Below are 22784 nucleotides of genomic sequence, written 5' to 3' on the forward strand. Positions count from 1 at the left end.
TGCAAACCAAAAGCACTGGCAGCAAACCGTATGGCCTCCAAAAGAAGTTATAACTGTAGGAGAAGCCAACATCATTCATGAGCCCTTAATTGACAGGAAAAAAATCATACTGCTGTCTCTCCATATCAAACTGGGTTTAATGAAACAATTTGTAAAAGCACTGGACAAGTCAGGCGATTGTTTCACGTATATTTGTCGAACATTTCCATCTCTTAGAATTGAAAAATTAAAGGCAGGAATTTTTGACGGCCCACAGATACAGAAACTGTTGAAGGATAAAATTTTAACACATCTATGACTGAAACCAAATCTGAAGCATGGCTATGAGTTATGTGTCTGTCATTCTAACATTTTAGTCAATCACAAGGCAGACAACTATCATGAATTAGTCCACAACATGCTAAAATGTTTCGAGAAAGAAGGTGCCAACATGAGTATTAAAGTAAATTTTTTTGTACAGCCATTTAGCTCACTTCCCGTCCAATCTAGGATATTTAAGTGAAGAACAGGGTAAACGGTTCCACCAGGATATTGAGGTAATGGAAGAAAGATATCAAGGAAGGTGGGATCGTCACACAATGGCCGATTACTGTTGGAGTCTGCAGAGGGATTGCCCGCAAAAAGAATACAAAAGAAAATCCTACAAAACACGGTTCGCATAGCTTTCTAACACTTATATGTAATTATCCTGTGTATTTTTATAACATTTTATGAATCAAATTTAATCAGAATAAAAAAAATATCTTTTTAACTATTTTTAACATTGTTTAATTTAATGTTTCATAAATATTAAAGACATATGCATATCTCCAAAACTAGAGCCAATTGAAAAATAAGAATGGCATATTCATGATCAGGAGCACAAAATTAATTGAATTCAACTCTTAAATCCCTGGCAACAGATTCACTGTTCTCCAGTGTAATCAATCTATCATTTAGGTTAAAATAAGCTTATATTACAAGGAAAGAAAGCCAGAAAGAAAAATCTTGAGGGCGCTAATCCAACAGGTGACAGTATAATTATCCCAAAATAACTGCAGCTCTCAACTAAGGGTGTTGTACCCCTTATTAATGCAATCCAGAAAAAAATATATGTAGGCCTAAAACCTAACCAGAGAGCGCTGTTAGATTGGTTGAGATACAAAAATTATTTATTCACATAAAATTAAAATGCATATATTGACATAAAAAAAATATTAAATAATTAATTGACCACACATAAGAAGCCGGCAATTCAATGGTTAATATTATATACCTTGACAATAAAAATAATTAATAAAAAATATAGGGTTTTAAGCAATAACCATATATCAATATAATTAATTAGTATGCACTGTAGAAGGGCTTTACTCCTGATAAAAAACAGTACCCTGTGTCTTATTTAGACATCTCATATAGTTCAAATAAACAGGACTTATCCACAACTTGTCACTGGCAACTTTTGTTTTTGCAATCAATTATTCTCCTTGTGGCGAACAACAAAATCTCCTTGTGTATATAGCCAGTTGGCTAGTATAAACAGTCCATGCGGTTAATAAGCGCTTGTGGAGCAGTGTTAGTATTCACATGCATGCAAACATTGATCAGTGGCCATTTGTTCCCACTTCCATTCAGCACATAATGCGCATAATGTTCCCTGCTACTGACCACTGTAACGGATAGTCACTTAAATCTTCCTATAATCCGCTCTCCACTTTCTTTAAAAAGCGCTATGACAATTGTCAATAATATGTTACCGCTTCTGTAATCCAGGTACCATGTGTAACACATTTCTCCGCCTAGTAGACACCATCAGCGGCTTCCTCAGAGGAAGTTAAACAGCAAGTCACATGATCAACCTATTTCGGTTACAAATCACATCCTACCTGTATTTCACAACACTATGGGCCAAATGTAATAGGGTGAGAGGTTTAGAAAATGTGAGAGTTTAGCAGTAAACTCTCACATTGGGCGTGTTCTATCTTCAAAATGGAAAAACACCTGAATGAGATTTTAAATCGTGAGAGTTTTTTGAGTCTGAAAAACATGCGATTACATTGGCAGAGTTTAAAAAATGTGAGAAAACTCACATTTTCTAAACTCTCACCCTATTACATTTGGCCCTATCTGTCTGACTGTCTATCTAACATTATTTTCATATATAACATTTAGGTTAGAGTAAGCCTACTTTACATAGTAACATGTCATATCTGCAGAAACAGTTGATAACTGAACGTTCTCTACAAAATAGTGGCCTTCTACCAAAGCTGAATGATATCACAAAGGCTGTTTATGATGTAACAAGTCACATAGTCAGTATACTAAGGTGAAAATCACCTCTGAAATGCATTTTGTCATTGATTATGAATAGTTTATTAATAAATAGCAATCCAGCTATTATTTAGGTTTAAATAAGCTTACATTACAAGGTCAGTAGACATATTAACAGATACAGCTGATTACTGACAGTTCTATAGCAAGTCACATGATCAACCTATTGAGGTTATAAATCACATCCTATCTGTATTTCACCAATACTATCTATCTGTCTATCAAACATTATTTTCATATATAACATTTAGGTTAAAATAAGCATACCTTACAATGTGACATGTCTAAGCAGATAAGGTTGATAACTGACAGTTCTCTACAAAACGGATGTGCATCAAAAAGCTTTTCCCAAAGGTGATATTGGAGGCAGTGGTGGGGAGTCAATGAGGAATTGATAATAATATTTTTATTAGGTATAATACCGTAATTAATAAATAAATGGTATATGTGCAAGGTTGATGAAATCATCAAATATAATTAATTTGAACTGGTATAATAATAATAATAATTATTATTATTATTTTCTTTTATTTATAAGGCACCACAAGTTGTCCCCAGCACCTACAGTGATAAGAATTTAATTACATAAATACTACACAGTGAAGGGGTAGTGGGAGCTATGTCTTGCAGAAGCAAGCACTGATGAGTTGCACTGAGGGGTGTAAGCAGCAGACTTCACTTAATGAGCCTGTGCCCACTAGGTGGGCAGACAGACAGGATCAGATTCATTGACGACGAAAGAAACTACCGCACAGGTTCAATTCGACATCCATCCCATATATATGTACATATGTTATGGTATTATCTACAGTGCTCGAAGTGTGCCGGTATGTAACGGTATAGCATACCGCCACTTCATGCACTGAACTTTTTTTTTTCGCTAGTTGATAGGACAGAGGGTTAGGACAACCCCTAAAGCCAGCCACAGTGTGTCTATGTGGCTGGCTCAGTAAAAAGGCTGGACTGTCACTATCTGTCAATGTGCTGCTTCCCGCCCATTCCCTCCCATCCACCTGCCTTCGTGTGCACTGAACCTCAACCCACCCGCTGTCCGCGGGTGCTAGGAGCCGCCGCCCCGCCGGAAGGTCTCATCTAGCTGCAGAGACCAACACTGTACCTCCACACCCCCGCACACTTGCCCGCATGTGCTATATGCCCGATCGCAGCCTGCCCGCCCGCACGGTGTGACCGCCCGCCCGCGTGCGCCGGGGGCGTGTCCTCTGCCGGAAGGTCTGCAGCATCTATTACTGCAGTCCATTACTATGCCTCCGCCACCGCTCGCCCTCCAGGCTGTCTGTATAGGCCTGTCCCCCACTGGTTACAGTGAAAGGAGTCACAGCCACTCATACCTGCCTTCGCGGTGAGAGTGACAGTGAGCTGGGCTGCTGAGGGAGCCATGAGGCTTGGTTCTCTTCGACTGGGGGCTTGTGCTTCCCCCCTCTCTGGCACAGTTGTTGGTGTCACTGACTCCTGCATGTATCCCTGCTTCCCTCCACACTCCTCTTTATGGATCCTTCTCCGCTTCACCTTGTTGGAGTCAGACAGCAGCAGTCGGTGAGTAATACTGCATTCAGTTATTTCTCCTCTTTAGTGTGTACCCCTACCCCCGTGTGCCTCATTACCCCCTGAGTGCCTCATTACCCCTGTGTGCCTCCCCACCCCGTGTACCTTCTAACAACAATTTCCTACCGATTCCAAAGTGTGTTTTTTTTCTGTAGCCTATGAATTTCGTTATTTTCTTATCAGTGCTATTCAGGGGAAATTAATTTTAATGCAATGTTGAATAGCGCAGTGAAGGGGTTCAATTGACCACACTGTTAAGGCCCCCATACATTAGCAACAGATTTGCCGATCACGATCAAAATAGATTGGTGAAATTTAACTGGTGGAATTTCACCGATCCTTCGACGGATCCTATCGCAGGATCGGTGCGATCTGTCGCTAATGTATGGGGGCTTAAGTCCAAGTAGAGAATATATTGTTGCAAGCAGAAATCAACTAAAGTGCTGTCAGTGATGCTGTTTTTCAGTTTAGCGAGGTGCTGACAGTATCGCAACAGGCACTTTAGTTGGATAATGCTGGTTACCGCGCTTAAACACCTGCCAGGTACGGGGAAAACAATTGAATAGCTTCAGGAATGCTTTCCCAGTGCTATTCACATCATTTATAATTGAATTGCCCCCCCAATTTGTGTTTTTTTTCCTTGCAAAGCTTATGTGATTTACTGTAATTTTCTGCAGCGGGGGCCTATGTAGTTTGGTTTTTCCTATGGCTGTCAATGAGTTTTTTTGCCCATCCAAAGCTCCGCTGATTTATATATTTCCTGCGGGGGCCTATGTGTTTAGCTTTTTTCCCTATGGGTTCCAATGTGTGTGTGTGGTTTTTTTTTTGTGTGCAGTGTTATGTGATTAATATATTTTCTGCGGGGGCCTATGTGTTTAGCTTTTCCCTATGGAAAATGTGTAATTGAGTGGCCACACCCCTTATGACTCATAGCCACGCCCCTGTGATATACGGCCATGCCCTTTTTGATGCATACATTCAGCGCGCAAACACACTGTCGCCATACCCCCACTTCAAAATTTCCACATCGACCACTGATTATCTACATAAATATGTTCAGAGGGGTGTGTGCTACCAACTACAAATATACATTGACACAAGCACAAAAGAATAGGGGTAGTATAATGGTGCACTATTCGAATATAACTAAATGTAAACACATAAAAAATAACTTGTATTGAGTTATTTTATTGAATACTCAATAAAAGTTATTTTTTATGTGTTTCCATACTACCCCTTTTCCTTTGTGCTAGGATCAGATTCATTGTCAGAAAAATGAAGACCGGTAAACAAATGTGCTCTGGTGATAAGGATAGTGATGGGGAGGTTGGGAGGGGAGCAAGGGTAGAAGGCCCTGCCCCTGGAGGCATACAGTCTAAGAGGGAGGAGTGTAATCTGAAGGATAAACAGGGTAGGTAGGAGATCAGAGGTGCTGAGTCTATAGGGTTGCTGTATATCAAAAATATTAAACAGGACATATCCACGGAGTTTGCACCGGCACAGTCAACCCGCTCTACACCTTATTACAAAAACCCCATAATATAGAAATTATAGTGCTGTAAAGGCAAAATAGAGGCTTTAGTGGTGTTTGGATATTTAAAGCACATTTAAAATTCACAATTTATCCTCACTATATTAAAATAATGTGTTCACTGAATAAATAAAGGTAAATATTCACCAACAACTTAAAAATCCTTTAAATGGCCATATATGGCAAACCCAAACCCACACAGGCTACTTGTTACATAAAAGCTTTATGAACTTTATCATGGCATTCTAATAGTAATAGTTGGTTAGAAGATCATAAGGTTACCACTATGACCACCAAACCTACAAATGAACATATAGTGAAGTTGACTATGCCACTGCATTATTAGAACAAAACTCCACATCACCATGATGTTATTGTTAGTAAACTTCCATGCCAGATACCTAAAGATCTGAGCTCCCCCAGGCAAGCAAATTATACATTTCCTACTATACATTATACAATTATTACAGTTCTTTGTATAACAACACTTAACCTGGTGCGCTGTGTCTTTAAGTGGTCACAAAATTGTTCAATGTCTACTCTAATTAGCTTATTATATGTTAATTCTATAGCAATAATACAATACAAAGATACAATACAAAACAATACTCTTTTCCTGACACATATGCATATACATACATACAGTCAGGTTCATAAATATTGGGACATTGACAGAATTTTCATATTTTGGCCTCTATTCATCACCACAATGGCTTTGAAATGAAACAAACAAGATGTGCTTTAACTGCAGATTTTCAGATTTAATTTGAGGGTAATTACATCCAAATCAGGTGAACGGTGTAGGAATTACAACGGTTTCTATATGTGCCTCCCACTTTTTAAGGGGCCAAAAGTAATGGGACTATCAACTCAAAAGCTATTTCATGGACAGGTGTGGGCTATTCCCTCGTTATTTCATTATCAATTAAGCAGGTAAAAGGTCTGGAGTTGATTCTAGGTGTGACATTTGCATTTGGAATCAGTTCATGTCGACTCTCAATATGAGATCCAAAGAGCTGTCACTATCAGTGAAGCAAGCCATCATTAGGCTGAAAAATCAAAACAAACCCATCAGAGAGATAGCAAAAACATTAGGTGTGGCCAAATCAACTGTTTGGAACATTCTTAAAAAGAAAGAACGCACCGGAGAGCTCAGCAACACCAAAAGACCTGGAAGACCACGGAAAACAACTGTGGTGGATGACAGAAGAATTATTTCCCTGGTGAAGAAAAACCGCTTCACAACAGTTAGCCATATCAAGAACACTCTCCAGGAGGTAGGTGTATATGTGTCAAAGTCAACAACAAGAGAAGACTTCACAAGAGTGAAAATAGTGGGTTCACCACAAGATGTAAACCATTGGTGAGCCTCAAAAAAGGAAGACCAGATTAGAGTTTGCCAAACAACATCTAAAAAAGCCATTACAGTTCTGGAACAACATCCTATGGACATATGAGACAAAGATCAACTTGTACCAGAGTGATGGGAAGAGAAGAGTATGGAGGAGGAAAGGAACTGCTCATGATCCAAAACATACCACCTCATCAGTGAAGCATGGTGGTGGTAGTGTCATGGCATGGGCATGTATGGCTGCTAATGAACTGGTTCCCTTGTATTTATTGATGATGTGACTGCTGACAAAAGCAGCAGAATGAATTCTGAAGTGTTTCGGGCAATATTATATGCTCATATTCAGTCAAATGCTTCAGAACTCATTGGATGGTGCTTCACAGTGCAGATGGACAATGACCCGAAGCATACTGCAAAAGCAACCAAAGAGTTATTTAAGGCTAAAAAGTGGAATGTTACGCAATGGTCAAGTCAATCCCCTGACCTGAATCCGATTGAGCATGCATTTCACTTGATGAAGACAAAACTGAAGGGAAAATGCCCCAAGAACAAGCAGGAACTAAAGACATTTGCAGTAGAGGCCTGGCAGAGCATCACCAGGGATGAAACCCAACGTCTGGTGATATCTATGCGTTCCAGACTTCAGGCTGTAATTTCCTGCAAAGAATTTGCAACAAAGTATTAAAAAGTGAAAGTTAGATTTAGGATTGTTTAGTTTGTCCCATTACTTTTGGCCCCTTAAAAAGTGGGAGGCACATATAGAAACCGTTGTAATTCCTACACCGTTCACCTGATTTTGATGTAATTACCCTCAAATTAAATCTGAAAGTCTGCAGTTAAAGCACATCTTGTTTGTTTAATTTCAAAGCCATTGTGGTGGTGAATAGAGGCTAAAATATGAAAATTCTGTCAATGTCCCAATATTTATGCACCTGACTGTACATACTTGCCAACTCCCTGAAACAGTAGCAATCTCCCAGTCTCCGTGAAGAACCTAGTAATCTCCCTGATTCTACCTTACCACCATTATGAATATGTTATATATAAAAATAAACAGATATTTACATTCCAATGGGATCATTAGTATAATTTCCCTGCATTGGTTATAAGGCACAGTGATCCTTATGGCTACATGCATTTTCTGTATTATATCAGTGTGTTTTCATCAACAAGTAGATCTTACTAACTGCTTTTGGGCTCATTTTACATTTACCAGGACTACACAGACAGACCGCTGGTAGTACACTCACCACTAGTACACACACAGACCGCTGGTAGTACATTTATCAGGAGTACACAGACAGACCGCTGGTAGTACATTCACAAGGAGTACACAGACAGACCGCTGGTAGTACATTTACCAGGAGTACACAGACAGACCGCTGGTAGTACATTCACCCGGAGTACACAGACAGACCGCTGGTAGTACATTCACCAGGAGTACACAGACAGATCACTGGTAGTACATTCACCAGGAGTACACAGACAGATCGCTGGTAGTACATTCACCAGGAGTACACAGACAGACAGCTGGTAGTACATTTACCAATCTCAGCTGCACTTGGCGGATGTCCTGCTGCTCCTCACTCATGGTTAGGAAGACAGAGTGGAAGGGGTGCATCCCCAGTACTGATCCTTATCACACCACTGCTCCAGTGGAATAGTGGGTGGGTTAGGGGTGACAAGCGGACAGCAACATGAACTGTCTCTGGAGATGATGTAGCACCCTGTTGCGGCTGGCGGCTTCCTGCCCCAGTTCTTGCTAGAGATGTGCACGGATCCCCATGTTTTGATTATGGTTTTGTCAAAACCACTGTCAAATGTTAAGGTTTTTGATTTTGGCATAACCACCCTCAAGTATTTTGGATAGGGTTTGATTTTGGTTTTGGATTGCCAAAATGGATTAAAACATCTAAAATAATTTAATTTGGTCCTGTTTACAGGCAATACAAAACAGAGGTTCGGTTTGTAAATACGAGCTACGAACTTACAGCAGACCTGAGCAGGTATTCTATTCTAGGACCCCAAAAGTGATCTAAGTCGGGACTCAAGTCAACTTGGAACCCCTAGCTTCGGGTGTGTTTGTTTTTCAGGAGTATCGAACCGCACATCTCTAGTTCTTGCACACAATCACTCTGTCTGAGGGTGCTCCTCCAGTAAGCCGCTGGGTCCTAGCGTCCAGCAGCTATCTGGCTTCGAATGAGGCAGCGCAGAGCGAGCCTCAGGCTCTAACAGATTCCGTGACAGAGAGACATTTGGGTGTCCTAAAGACTGTTTTTGGTATGCCGGTGCAAAGACCGGAATGTATAGCATTCCTATGTGTAGAGAGTTCTGAGTTAAAGTTAAACTCCAAATAATGTTTGGTCAAATTGAATGCTGAATACAGAAATGTACACCTGTTGATAAAGACTTCTACGTGCCTATCATGGGAAGTAGTGGAGATATATAAACAAATGTTGGAATGGAAGGCGCCATCTGCATTCTCAGAAATAATGAGCAGAACCTCTTAATTATGTGTCTAGCATTAATAGCTGTTTGCGTATTAATAATTTAGGCAAAACAATGCTGCCACCCTGCTGCTAATACAAGTAATAGTTCTCAGTATATACGTGACTTTAATTCAACTGTTAAGGCCCCTAACACGGTGCGATTCTAGCAGCCGATCCGATGGATTGGTACGATATCGCTGCTATATCGCACCCTGTGTGAGCATGATATTGGCCAGTGCGCACTCCCGTGGGGTCGTACATCGCACCTCCAGATCTTACTGCATGTTCACTTGATCTGGGGATGCGATGGACGATCCCACGCAGAGCTATGTGGGTGGGGGAGGGGGTGCCGGTATATCGGGCGGTCAGTCAACCGATCTCTCCGTTTGTAGGGACCACCCAATATGTCGGCTGTCGGATCCCAAGTCACATAGCAAGGTGCATAATGCACCGTGTATGGGCTCCTTTGGTAACATTTACGCAATGAAATGATAAGAGAAGCAATGACGAAGCTATATAAAATCGATGTTACGCCTAATAAACATCAGAGTATTGTCTGATACACTATCTTTGTGTGTCTATTTACTCTCTGGCCGTATTAACCATTTCCTTTTCAGATATCCTCGTTACCTGACAACTTGCCTTTATCAAGTACAAGTCTTTATAGTTAAAAGTGTTATATGGGAGCCACTGGTGGCAAGTGAACGTTAGGGATTACTATTATGTGCATGGAAACTATGTTATTAAATATTGTAATATAACTGTTAAATAAATGGTTACATATTTTACATGCAATGCCTGCCTTTGTGGGGGGCTTTCCAAAATCTGCCACTTGCCTACCCCATCATGGCTCTCATTCATATGTCTTTTGTTCTCCCCATACTTTCTGACTCTTTATCTCATGTCAGTCCCCATCTTTCCATGGCTCATGTAGTATAACCGGTTCCAACTGTAAATGGCATCAGTTCCTACTCTGCTACCTCTATTGCTTCACCACTGTAAAGCTGGCCACACACTAGACCAACTTTCATCCAACCAGCCAACAAGTTTGATTGGTTGGAATGAAAATCTGGTAACGTATGGGAGTAAATGATGATCAGCAATTTGCTCCTAAATACCAGAAAACAGATGAAAATGGTCATCAGACAAGTTTGTTAAATGTTTGATCTAAACAATTTGTTCAAACAACAGTTTTTGTCCATTTTCCTGCATTTGGAAGCAAATTGCAGATTGTCATTTGCTTTCATACCTTACCAGATTTTCATTCCAACCAATCAACTAGTTAGCTGGTTCGATGAAAGTTGGTCTAGTGTGTGGCCAGCTTAAGGCAGGAACATAGCTGAAAGGATAATAGAGAAGGAAATAGAAACCTAAATTGCGGGTGTCAGTTCAGTTAAATTAATTAGTAAGGTGAAAAAAGTAAATGGTGTTGGTAGGACTGGAAGTACTGGACCCTAGAGGAATGTATACAATCACGATCAATGTATTGAATTATCCCCAAATGTAAAACAAGGAGATTAAACTTACTAATGGATTTTAGAAGGAGCATTTTACATCTGCTACTAGAAATTGTTGTATAAATTACCTGGCTCTGTAATATCTATTACTTTTTATATGCATCAGTTGTGTCCTGTGTGCTAATATGTCTGTCTCCCTGCAGATTATTGCCTTTGATGAACTTCGAACAGACTTTAAGAATCCTATTGAACAGGGGAATCCATCCAGAGCGGTAAGTGTTTCTTTTTACCTGCGATGTCTCATTTTCCTGCTATTGCATTGTAGGACATCTCAGTGACTATGGGATAGAGCAGGGGCCCTGGTAGCGTGTCAAAGATTATCACTAACTTCTTGATATCTCTCTGCATGTTTCATCCAATGCTTTTCCCATTCTCATTTCCCATCATGATACACTTCCCTCTCTTTACCACTCACTTCTCTTTCCTCTATTCTATTGGTCTTTGTCTTTATTCCTCATTTACTTTTCCTGTCCCACCCTTTCCCTCTTGTATGCTCCCTCATAACTTTTTAACTTTCCCTTTGTATTCCACTTTCTTTCTTCCGTTCACATTTTCTACAGAGAGAGAGGGTTAAGAACGTGGAACGGATTTGCTGCTTGCTCAGAAAGGTCAGCAATACATCCCGTGTATTACTGTACTGTATATATGTTGTTATATGTCTCATATTAAAATTTATTTTGTTGTGCTGTTTGTGTAGGGTACATTGTTTTGTTTAGTTTACTGTTAGTTTTCATTAAGTATATTATATTGTTTGCATTGCATTCATTTTAATCAGAAGTCAACCTAACTTGCATACCAGAGATTACATTAAAGTTCATATGGGCCCCCTGTACAAATGTTCACATTTATTTAAATGTATGTGCTGTGCATTGTTTTGTTTGTGCTTGTTTGCCTTTAAATCATAGTATATGTAATTCCATGTGTGCCATTTTTCAGTTTTGATTGATATTATGTTGTTTTAATATTGTTAACTGATCAGTATGCACTTATGGTAAAGTGTTTGTTTAGACAATTTTTGAGTAAGAAAATAGAATATGTTATACAATGCTCCCTCTTTATACCAACCTCTTTATAAACAGCCTCACTTACCAAATTAACATATATATATATATATATATATATTAGTTACATTTTAATTAATTAAATAGTATTATATTTAAAAAAAAAAAACATGCACATTACTATGCAAACTTGGGGGGGGGGATTTACTAAAGTGCAATTTTGTTACACTGCAGGTATTGCAGCTGGTTTCCGAGCAGTTTGGATTTACTAAAGGCCAAACCACTCAGAGACTGCTGTCTTTTAAGATGCAACATTCCATATTGCCATTCTGAATGTTTTACATCTTAATAAGAATGCAAATTATGTTACATGTATGAACTTGCCATTTACCAAGCTGCTGGACCTGCCGAATATCAGGGTCATAACTAGGGGGGGGGTGAGCGGTGCTGCCCCTTAGGTTGTAGGGCCTATGGGGATTGTACGGTCGCTGCCCTGTCACATCATGATGTCACATGTTGGGGGAGAGGGGGGGATAAAAGGTAGAAAATCACCCTGCTACATCACTAATCCAGCTATAATAAAGAGGTGGTTGCGAGAGGCAGTGTAGATCTTCTTGCCTTTCAGAATGATAAAGACATAGAAACACATTAAGTAAATAAAAACCCTTCTTTGCTTTGAGTGATAGGAACTGCTACTCAGCATTAGGCCTAATAATCTGTTGGGCGGTTGCCCAAACCAAGTGCTCGGGACCTCCCACCTAGAGATATCTGTCCCAATGCTAAACAAAACTGGGTTAAAATGTTCTAAAAAAATTGCAGTTATTATAACACTACAGGTGCCCCCATCCACATAGGTGGCAGTGCATACAAGTGTGTACTACTAGCATAAGCCCCCTTAGGAGAGTAAAAAATGAACTGTGCCCCCTTAGTGTTATAAATATTGAATTGGGCCTTTTAGTACTATAGAGAATTAACTGTGTCCCCTTGTTATATTAAATAATTTTGCCCCTTCCTGCAATTAATTATGGTGTACCCTTATTACATTAACTAATTGTGCAACCCTAGTATTAGAAATAAATCATTTATTGGTTTTACTATTATTGGTCCCCTTTTTGTGTAGGGCAGTGTCCCTAATAAACACTCATATGAAATATTCTCTTTGCCTCTCTATGTGCTCACCGTAAGTCAGCTTACCCAAAACGTATGTAGCACAAATGTACAGTATGCTGATGGAGACAACAAAGGTATACTGTATATAAGATAATATTATTAACTCTTCAAACAGTGAGACAGCACCGGAATACACACTGCAGGAATACTGCACAGTATAAATACAAGCACGATGACAGAACAGATTCAGGGGATATATATGAGATCTAAGAGCCAATATAATACCATATTTTCACTGTTTTACTGTTATATTTGTGAATAACTAGTTTCATTTTTTCTTTTAATATTGGTATATTTTATTAAGCTCACCATCTGATCTTTTATTATTGCCATGATCTGATTGCAGAAAGTGATCTAACCATCAATTGAATCAAACATTATACATCTGACAAAACCACATGCTTGTGGAGAAACGCGTCAGGGTAATTGATGGGATATAAGCACCAGGATTGTGGCTATATTAATTTCTACATCTGATTTTGTCATTTACATAACTAATGTGTATGCTGAAGGAGACTTTCACTGGTAAAAGTGTATGAACACGATGTGAGCTGACTGATCTTAGGGTCCATCTGTTACACATCTTTCAGAGACACTAAAGCTTCTCTACATATATACAGTGCTCCTTTTCCATAACTTAATGGGACATTTTACTCCCTCATTAAGAGGAACATGAATGCATCTTCAAGTTCAGTATAGTAGTATGGGACGATATAACACCCCTAATTTATCAGATTATCAACACTATGATCTGCAATAACCCTCTATTTTTTGTTTCAATGCCAGCTGCATACACTTGCTAGATGATCAGATGCAATTGTGTCAATCTATGTGAATATAGGGCCTGATCCAGAGATGGAAGCTAATGCAATCTAAGCTGCGTTTTTGTACGCAACGCCGCTGCGAAAATATGCTAATGTTTGCAAAGATCACCTGAGCATAAAGACGCCCACTGCTACCTTCTTACCTGCGTGCAACGACGCATACCTGCGTAATTATCGGTAACATCGATGCACATCAGCAGCCATCTTACCCTTGCGGCAGGTGTGACCAGCTGCAGACTCGGGAGCTCTCCTGACATGCTGAGCTACATTTTTATGACCACTCCCCGTTACCACCCCGTAATGCTCACAGCCTGTCACTCACTTTGCGATGGGGTGCGTCCGTGTTCGCAGTACGATCGGTGCGCACACACACAGTGTGGCTTAAACGCATGCGCAATGATAAACAATCGCTCAATCTGCGGACGTAATCGCCATTGCGTCCATCTCTGAGTAAAGCCCATAGTTACTCCAGGACTTGATAGATACTTTGAATTATATTACATTTTGGTTCACTGTTTCTCAGCTATACTACATATTATATGTATACTACATAGGTTGTTGTAGTAGTTTCTACGAGTGCTGTTTTCTCTATTTTTTAAATGCATATTGATGTGTGTAGGATAGACAATCTACATGCAACAGTTCAAGGTGTTTAGCTGTGCATCAAATGTATGAATATGAGCTGTACTGTAACCATACATTCCACACACGGTCCTCTTTACAGACATACTGTACAAATAAAAACAAGGTAGCTCGGAATAATATAGTAAAGTTATTCAATTAAAGTAACTGTGAATATCATACATGACATAAATAATTGATGACAGAACATAGATAAACATGCCATGAGCAGCCATGTCACCAGACGTGGCTGCCCGTGATTCCTAAACTGTGCCTGGCAGCCATCTGAATTATTTCTGGGCAACAGCTCTCTAAGGTGCAGGTGTACTAAGCTCTGGAAAGTGATATATTGGAGTGTTATACTACCAGCTGCTCAGCTCCTAACACAGACTGTGTTTGAAAAATGACAGGAGCTGATTGGTTGGTAGTTTATCACTTTCCAATTTATAACTTTCCAGAGCTTAGTACAGGATCCAATCAGTAAGCCGACGGTCGAAATGCAGACCGCCGGCTTCCCGACTGTCTAATCCCGGCAGGGGTCTAATGACAGGCATTGAGATTCTGACGCCTGTCATACCGATCAAGGTAAGCCGGGTGCGGACAGCCGCGCGGGGGGGAGGGTTAGGTTAGGGGCTCCCGGGGGTGGACTTAGGCACCCCCCCCCCGGTAGGGTTAGGCTAGGGAAAGGGGGAGATAGGGTTAGGCACCTCCAGAGGGAGGTTAGGGTTAGGCACCCCCCCGGGAGACTTAGGTATAGGCTGTGGGGAAGGGGGAGTTAGGTTTAGCCACTTACATGGGGGGTTAGGGTTAGGCACTCGGGGGGTGAGGTTAGTAAGGCACCCCTAGGGTTAGGGGGGGTTAAGTTAGTAATAGTAGAAATACCTGTCGGGATCTTCACTGCCGGTCTTCCAGCGTCAGGATTTGAACCGCCAGAGTTGTGTCCGGCAGTATTTCATACCGATCCCCTTATTCTTATTCTCAGTTTTCTTTGTAGAAAATGCGATATCGGTTGGAAGGAGTGCGCTTCTGTGCTGCCTCCCTCCAGCACTATCCAGGTAGAAGAGAGCCCACAGTCAGTAAGACCTGCCAGGAGCTAAAAGAGGTCAGACCTCTGACATACGTGGTGTCTCCGCGGGTTTTTACTCCCCAGCGTCCACGAGGCTAGGTCGGACCAGGAGATCCTCACCACCAAAGAGCCCTACAGTGCCCTGCTGTATGTCCATGCTGTACCACCACCATTGTACACTAGTGACTGACTAGACCATCAGTGCTAGTGTACGCCAGTGTCAGAATTGCATTCACGTCTGGCGCTCTATAATGCCCAGGAATACCCTGAGCTCCAGGCTGCCACAAACAGTGTATTACATCTACTGCTGTTACTCATGTGTAATTCCCTTTGTCACATGCTTCCTATTGTTTTACCTGATATAAAATAAAGCAAAGGTAAAGCATTCCACATGAGGACTAACCACCACCAGCACCAACTACTGTGTTATACATTTACTCAGCATCACTCACACTTATACTATACTCTGGTGTATAAATGCATCTTGAGAACTACTGCTCCAGCATATTCTGCATGTGCATCATTGTGACAGACTGACAGTACACTATCACCTGATGTCACCACCATCTCTACTAATAAGATCATTGGGCCTGATTCAGACCCACTCGCAAGCGGCTGTCCGCTCGCAAGTGGGTCGATGTTGTGCACTGCGCATGCGCACGACGGCGGGAGCTCCGTCGTGCGCATGCGCCAGACGCGACGAGCGAAGGACTTTCCTTTGCTCGTTGTGTCTGATCAAAGGGGGCGTGCTGTCGATGTTGATTGACAGCATGCCCCCTTTGGTGGGCGTGCCGGGGGCGTGCCTCCTTGACGGAGGCGTTCCCAAGGGAACGCCTACCGTCAGAAGCCGGCCCACTGACATCACTAGTGATGTCAGTGGGAGTGATTTTGGCTCTGATAGAGCCAAAATCACTCCGGGCCTTGCGGTTGAAAAACTCAACCGCAGGCTCCGGCTCGCAGTGGCGATGGTCAAGACCATCGCGGCCATCAAACTGCACGCTCGTATAGGCTGTGGGTGGTGACTCACAGCTATACGAGCGTCCAGGAGGACGCTCCATAATTATGGAGGACGGCCCTCATTCAGGGCGTGCGCTCTGCTCAGAGCGTACGGCTCTGAATGAGGGCCTTTGTACATTCTATATCATAGTAGATCACTTCGTAAAAATTGTTCTATTATTATTGAAGTCTAGGCCATACATGGGTAGTCCTCTCTGGTCATGAAGGGGAAAAAATAAATTCATGTTGATCTTGTTAAATATTCATGCAGTGGTTCTCCATGTTTGAGGGGTGGCGTTGGGAAACATTCCATTTTTGGAGAGGACGTCACTGACCCCAAGCCAGAGAGAAGCTAGGCCCTACCTAAGATGAGACCCAGGGGATCTGGACACTTTTTAAAGGGAATGAACTGTTTATTAAAGGAATTCAGGAAGATACATTGGATGGGAGAGGGGATTAGGAAAGAAAACATTATTTATTCTTCTAATACTTTATTTAGCAGGATAGTCTCTGATTTTCTATAAGAGAGATCTTTTTTTTCTATATGATTAAATAAGTCACTTGTACATATGACATTACACATAGTATGTATACAAACAAAGATTTAAATACAAAAAGAAACTGTTGGAGTAAGAAATCTGCAGATGCGACAGGAACGTGTAGAAGATGAATGTGCCATCCCGTAATAAAGCTGACCATTGGAGATGTAGGTGGCCATGCAGCAGAGGACTACTACTTTTTCCTTCATCCACTAGGGGACACTGGAGGCTTCAGAACTACTACATTCAAAATGGGGAGGGCAAGAGGAGAGCACCTCCAAATTGTATTAGGAGGTTTATGAAGTGAGTCTTTAAGACTCTAGGGGCAGTTAAAGTGTGGACTTATTTCAACAAGACATCAAAGAAAAATTCCACTTTACTTTCCTTATTAGTCAACATCTCCAACCAATCCAGCTATAGTGTGTGTGACTGTGAAGCGCTGTTTGTCGCTGTCTGTGTACGCTTATAGCTCTGGGAGTTGTAGTTCTTACGCACAAACATCATTACTTCCCAGAACCATGGCTGGAGTATGAAAACACTATAACTCCCAGAATGCCTCATACTTGTGTATGACCAGGGACAAGAATACACCGGACTGTACAAAGTACCTGAACAAAGTCAGCCAATTGGAGAGCAGTTGTGTGCAGTCCATTCCAAGCATCTCCAGTCTCCTCTCCTCTGACAGAGCACAGCAGGTACAGCAGTGCTGCAGTGTGACCCACTGTGTGCCCAGTAGCTGTCCCCTCTAGTTACTGCCCCCTGAAAAAAGTTATAATCGGAACGCCATTAAATTGTAAAAATACTGCCTTTGAAATTAAAATATTGATGGTCTGCAACAATCGCATTTCGATGTCCATCCCTACTACACTCTGAACAGCACATACCACCTGATAATACTCAGGTTACAATAGACTGTGTACAATAGACAATATATACATATACTGTATAAGAATGTTCAGGACACACTACACAGTGTGCAACACACATCTATAGCAATAGGCAGGTCACGCTACATAGCACATAATCGGGTTGGTTTACGGGATCCCGGTTAAAGTCTATCCCCTTTTATACAACATCCTGCTTTACGAGCACTGATTTCTCACACAGTGTATTGTTTTTTCCATACATGATATATAGGAGAGATCCCAGAATTGAAGAAGAGTCCCTAAAAACTTTTAAGACTTCTCAGATAAATAAATAATTGTCACAAACGGCACTATTTGCTACAGCCGATGAGTCGCTTACCTGGTTCCACGCTCCATAATCCGCCTCTGTGACAGACTTCCTCCAGCTGCAGTTTCTTCTCATCTCCTGCAATCTCCACAGCTTCCACATGCAGCATTTCCTCCACTGCAGGCTGCTGAGCGCAGCCATGACAGTCTGAATCTAGTGACCGGATCTCCACCAACAGGAGACCAGTATGTGGTCACATAACACCTGTAACCAATCCCTGCTGTCCCAGGGGTATATAAGGATTCTCCCTGCACATAGTACTTGCCAGTGCAATGTTGTCTTCAGCTGTAGATGCAGAGAAAGCTCCTGTGGATATTCTATCTATGACTCCTGTGCAGATTTCCATCTCTCTGCACCCCTGGTTCAATCCCATAGACCTGATACCATTGGTTTCAGTCCATCAGTCAAGTCCGATATCCTCTACCATCTGTTCCAGTCCAATATCTTCTACTATCGGTTCCAGTCCGCTATCCTCTACCAATGGTTTCAGTCCGATATCCTTTACCATCGGTTCCAGTCCGATATCGTCCAGTCTGGCTCCTTCTCAGAGATTCAGTCTTCATCTGCCAGTACAGGGAAAGCCAAGCAGAGGATTGTGACCTGCACGTCGGGTGCAGCTAAGCCTAAACTCCCTTGTGAGGGTCCCCGGTAAACACCATTGACGTGTTAGACTCCGCACCTCTGTTCAGGGTCTCAGCTAATTGCCCAGTACTGTCCAGCTTCCTTTAGTCAGACTACTTCTCATGAGCTGTAACTATATTCGACCAGCCAGTTTCCAGACATCCACTCCAGAACCCTCTTCTGCCAAAGACTCAGGTCCAGTAACACAGCCAAATATGAACACAACAGTGACAATAATATTCTTCACAAGTAACCAATCTTACACACTAACAGTGGAGCGCAGAGAATCATCCATATTTCTTGAGACATTGATATTTACCAGGACTAATAACCTCTGGTGATTCACTTAGCTGCTCCTTTCCTGCGCAGGACTACCACATTTTAGATAATTTAAGATCTGTTTTAGAGCAGGTATGATGTGGGTGGGAATAGAACGTATAATCTCTTGCAACAGGATGTTGGTGCCTCCAAGGATCTGTTGAGTGGAGAGAAGACACTAGCAACTGCAAAGCTGGCGGTGTGCTACCCCGTCCCTTTTCAGAGGGCCCAGATCTATTCAGTGTGGAGTGCAGTACAGCATTGAAATCACCCCCCAAAATTATAGCACCTTCTCCCCAATCCTGTAGGCGAGTGCAGACATGAGAGAAAAATACATTATTAAAATACATTATTATTATTTAAAGCATAAAGCGTGGCAATGGTTCACAATTGCTCCTCCAAATGCAAAGTATAGTGAAGAAATTTATGAAAGACTAGCTGATGTACCTGGTTTCACCTGGGTAGACCTTATATATTTACTGTTTCCATCTCCATCTCATCACTCGAGTAACACATTTATCCTTCACCTCTATAGCAATGTATCACTACTATAGTAAGATCCTTATCCTCCCTCACATGTGTCCTAACACGTTTCACTCCCTTGCCTCTGTAGTAACACATTATCCTCGCTCTCCTCTATAGTAACAAATTTCCCTCCCTCGCCCATTTTGTAACACATTCGGCTTTCCCATCCCTCACCTGTGTAGAAAGACAATCCCTCCCTCACACCTGAAGTTACACATTACCCTCACTCACACTGTAGTAACTTATTCCCCTCCCTCACCTCTGTAGTAACACATTACCCTGCTCACCCCAGTAGTAACACATTCCCCTCCCATTACTGCTCACTTCAGTAGTAACACAATCCCCCTCCCTCGCCTCTGTAGTAACACATTACCCCTGCTAACCCCTGTAGCTACACATTCCCCTCCCTCACCTGTGTATTAACACATTCATCTCCCTCACCTGTTTATTAACACATTCATCTCCCTCACTTCTATAGTAACACATTCCACTTTCACTGCTGTTGTAACACATTTCCTCTCTCACCTCTGTTGTAACATATTCCCTTCCCTCACTATTCAAATGGGGGAGCCACAATAACTGCCAGTGATGTTTGGAAGCACTTGGGATGACCGTTGGTGTTTGAATACTGAACTGTGCTACAGCCACAATGAGACAGTCACGCAGGACACTGCACAGGGGGAGGAAACATTTTAGCCCTTTTAATCCCCTTAGGAATCGAATTTTGAAAAATCCCTTATTGGTGGGCACCTACGTCATTGAATCTCGTGGGTTAAATTCCGCACCTTTGACTAGGTCTCGCCAACGACCAAGACCCGTGGATGCGGAGGTTGTACATTCAGGCCCCTCGCCTCCGTTTCCTCCCGCAGCCTCAGGCCTCAGCTTCCAGAAAACCGCCTCCCAGCGTGACAGTCCCTTAGTTGTTAATGGAGAAGCTGCAGCATCCAAAGTGTCAGCCATGCCCAATCTATTAAATATGTTCAGCAACAGAAGCAAAGATACATGAACTCCCCATGTCCCAATGAGCAGGGGAGTTGTAGCAAGTGAGTGAAAAGAAACCCGTACATGCGCGCAGAATCCCAACTCCAATAACATTAGCATAGGTAACTAACACAAAACAGTACTACCATTTTTAACTGTTTTAAGAACCAAAATAAAAGGACAAAAATTACAATAATAAGCAAAGTAAAAAAATATGTCTAGTATAAAGGGGGGTGGGAGGAGAGATGTAGACCAGGGAAAATGGGGAAGGTGAGACTGGGGATAGGGTGTGTGACTCACAGGTCACCTGGGACAACAGGCCAGAACAAAATGTTAAGAGATTCAATTAGACATAACCAGAGTAAATTTAAAAGCATGTTCAAAAGTATGAATGCAACGTAGTTCAGGTAATGAACATGATACTTGTGACAGATCAGTCCACCAATTCCGTTGGAGAGGAGGATGATCCCTGAGGATGGTCCACAAAGGTTTCGCTGTAGCCACAGATTCAAAGACATACTGTTTCCCAGCATGTTGGAAACTTTGCAGGGTAGAGAACAGAATCCAATTTGTTGGTGGCTTTGCTCCTGGCTCATTCGTTGGTCCGTATTTATTCACCGGTATGACAAATCAGACTTGATTCTGACTACATGGTATCTCACCATTCAATGCTCCTATCCTATTTGTGAACCTACTCGTTATTGTATTGTATTCCTGTTACCTTACTCTGAATTTCACTTAAGACCATTTCTGAATAATCTGGGCCCACATGAAGCTCACAAGAAGAAGCCCAGCAATCATATGGAAACAAATATTTGTTAACCTTCATGAGTTTTCCTGCACTCTTCAAGCTAAACTCACAGTCAGCAAAGCTAATGAATGGCAGAGCTGTGTATAGTCCATGCTGCATACATTTTCACAGTAGTTATCCATCATAATAAATATTTTGAATATGGAAGCCTGTGCCCAGATCTCTCCATATGAATAACAAGAGAGAGATATATGAGAAGATCTGCATTATATTATTTCAACCTGGGTCAAGTGGTTGATGAACCTAATTGATGTGTACTGTAATTGCATAAGCTAGACTCATGGCACCGAGGTAAACACTTCATTCTGAGGGCATTCCTGGATTCTAGTGTTGGATTGCTGACACCCATACAAATCAACATTATTAGATAACCCTTTGGAATTATTGTTGTGCTGGAAATCTTTGTTTCTATTGTTGTGGTGCAGTGTATTCTGCCCAGATAAGATGCATGGAACCATATCAATGCCATATATGAAATCAGTGATGCCCAATCAATAGGTCTCCATCAGTCACAGACACTTTCCATTCTTGCACAAAGAGCTGATAGAACTAAGGGTCACCAATACCGTTATGCACACCCAATAACTCTTTCTCCTGGTTCTCTTCATATCACCATCTCAGCTATTCTGGTTCTGGAGGTAATTTTATAGACATCCTTGCTGCAATGGATTACTACCCTGATCTGCATAATCTCCTGTAGATATCGAAACTGGTTATGGCTCCATTTGTTCTCCTGGACCAGTAACTTATAAAATGATTCAACTGGACATACAGCAGGAATGGGTCATTATGAAGTATAAAAGTTTCACTTGATTCCTTAGTGCTCACATTTTCCATCACTCCAGGAATCCCTTAGCTGTTAGTTTATAATCTTTACATTACCAGGACATTCACATTATTTCTTCTCCTTCTGAACAATTTAAGGTTAATTGGGACTCTGATCTCCGAAGCCACGTGGGTTTCTGGACTTCTATAACAGATTTATATTAGCTGCCTCCACAAAATGTACAGTTCTGGATGCCAGTGATAAAAAGATCAATTCCCTCCTTATCACTCCTATGACGCCCTATTGAGCTGCTTACCAGGGTCATCAATGCCATTTGGTCAGAGTCACTCTCGCTCTATGTAAGAGTTAAATATCCTTTGAGAATACTTGAATAAGCATTTTTTTTTTAAGTTTTTTTTAATCATCCTACTCCTGCTGGAAGAACCTTATGCTTGATAAAAAGGATGCTATGTCACACCCTTGTATTGCCTATAGGGAGTACTTCATGCCATTTAGTATGTGCAGTGTACATGCAGATTTCCCACATTTTA

At 41.5% G+C, this 22784-nt stretch overlaps 1 protein-coding gene across 2 annotated transcripts in view; it reads left to right on the top strand.

The window, feature by feature from the left end:
* Positions 1 to 22784, top strand: part of CNIH2 (cornichon family AMPA receptor auxiliary protein 2) — a 154269-nt gene that overhangs the window by 113123 nt on the left and 18362 nt on the right. For both annotated transcript variants that reach the window (XM_088442500.1, XM_088442501.1), the window contains exons 2-3: positions 10905 to 10973; positions 11322 to 11369. In XM_088442500.1, coding sequence (XP_088298626.1) covers positions 10905 to 10973; positions 11322 to 11369 — 117 coding nt within the window. The remainder of the gene's footprint in view (positions 1 to 10904; positions 10974 to 11321; positions 11370 to 22784) is intronic.

The sequence above is a fragment of the Taudactylus pleione genome, unplaced genomic scaffold (assembly GCF_031769625.1).
Source record: "Taudactylus pleione unplaced genomic scaffold, aTauple2 ptg000313l, whole genome shotgun sequence".
Classification (NCBI taxonomy): domain Eukaryota; kingdom Metazoa; phylum Chordata; class Amphibia; order Anura; family Myobatrachidae; genus Taudactylus; species Taudactylus pleione.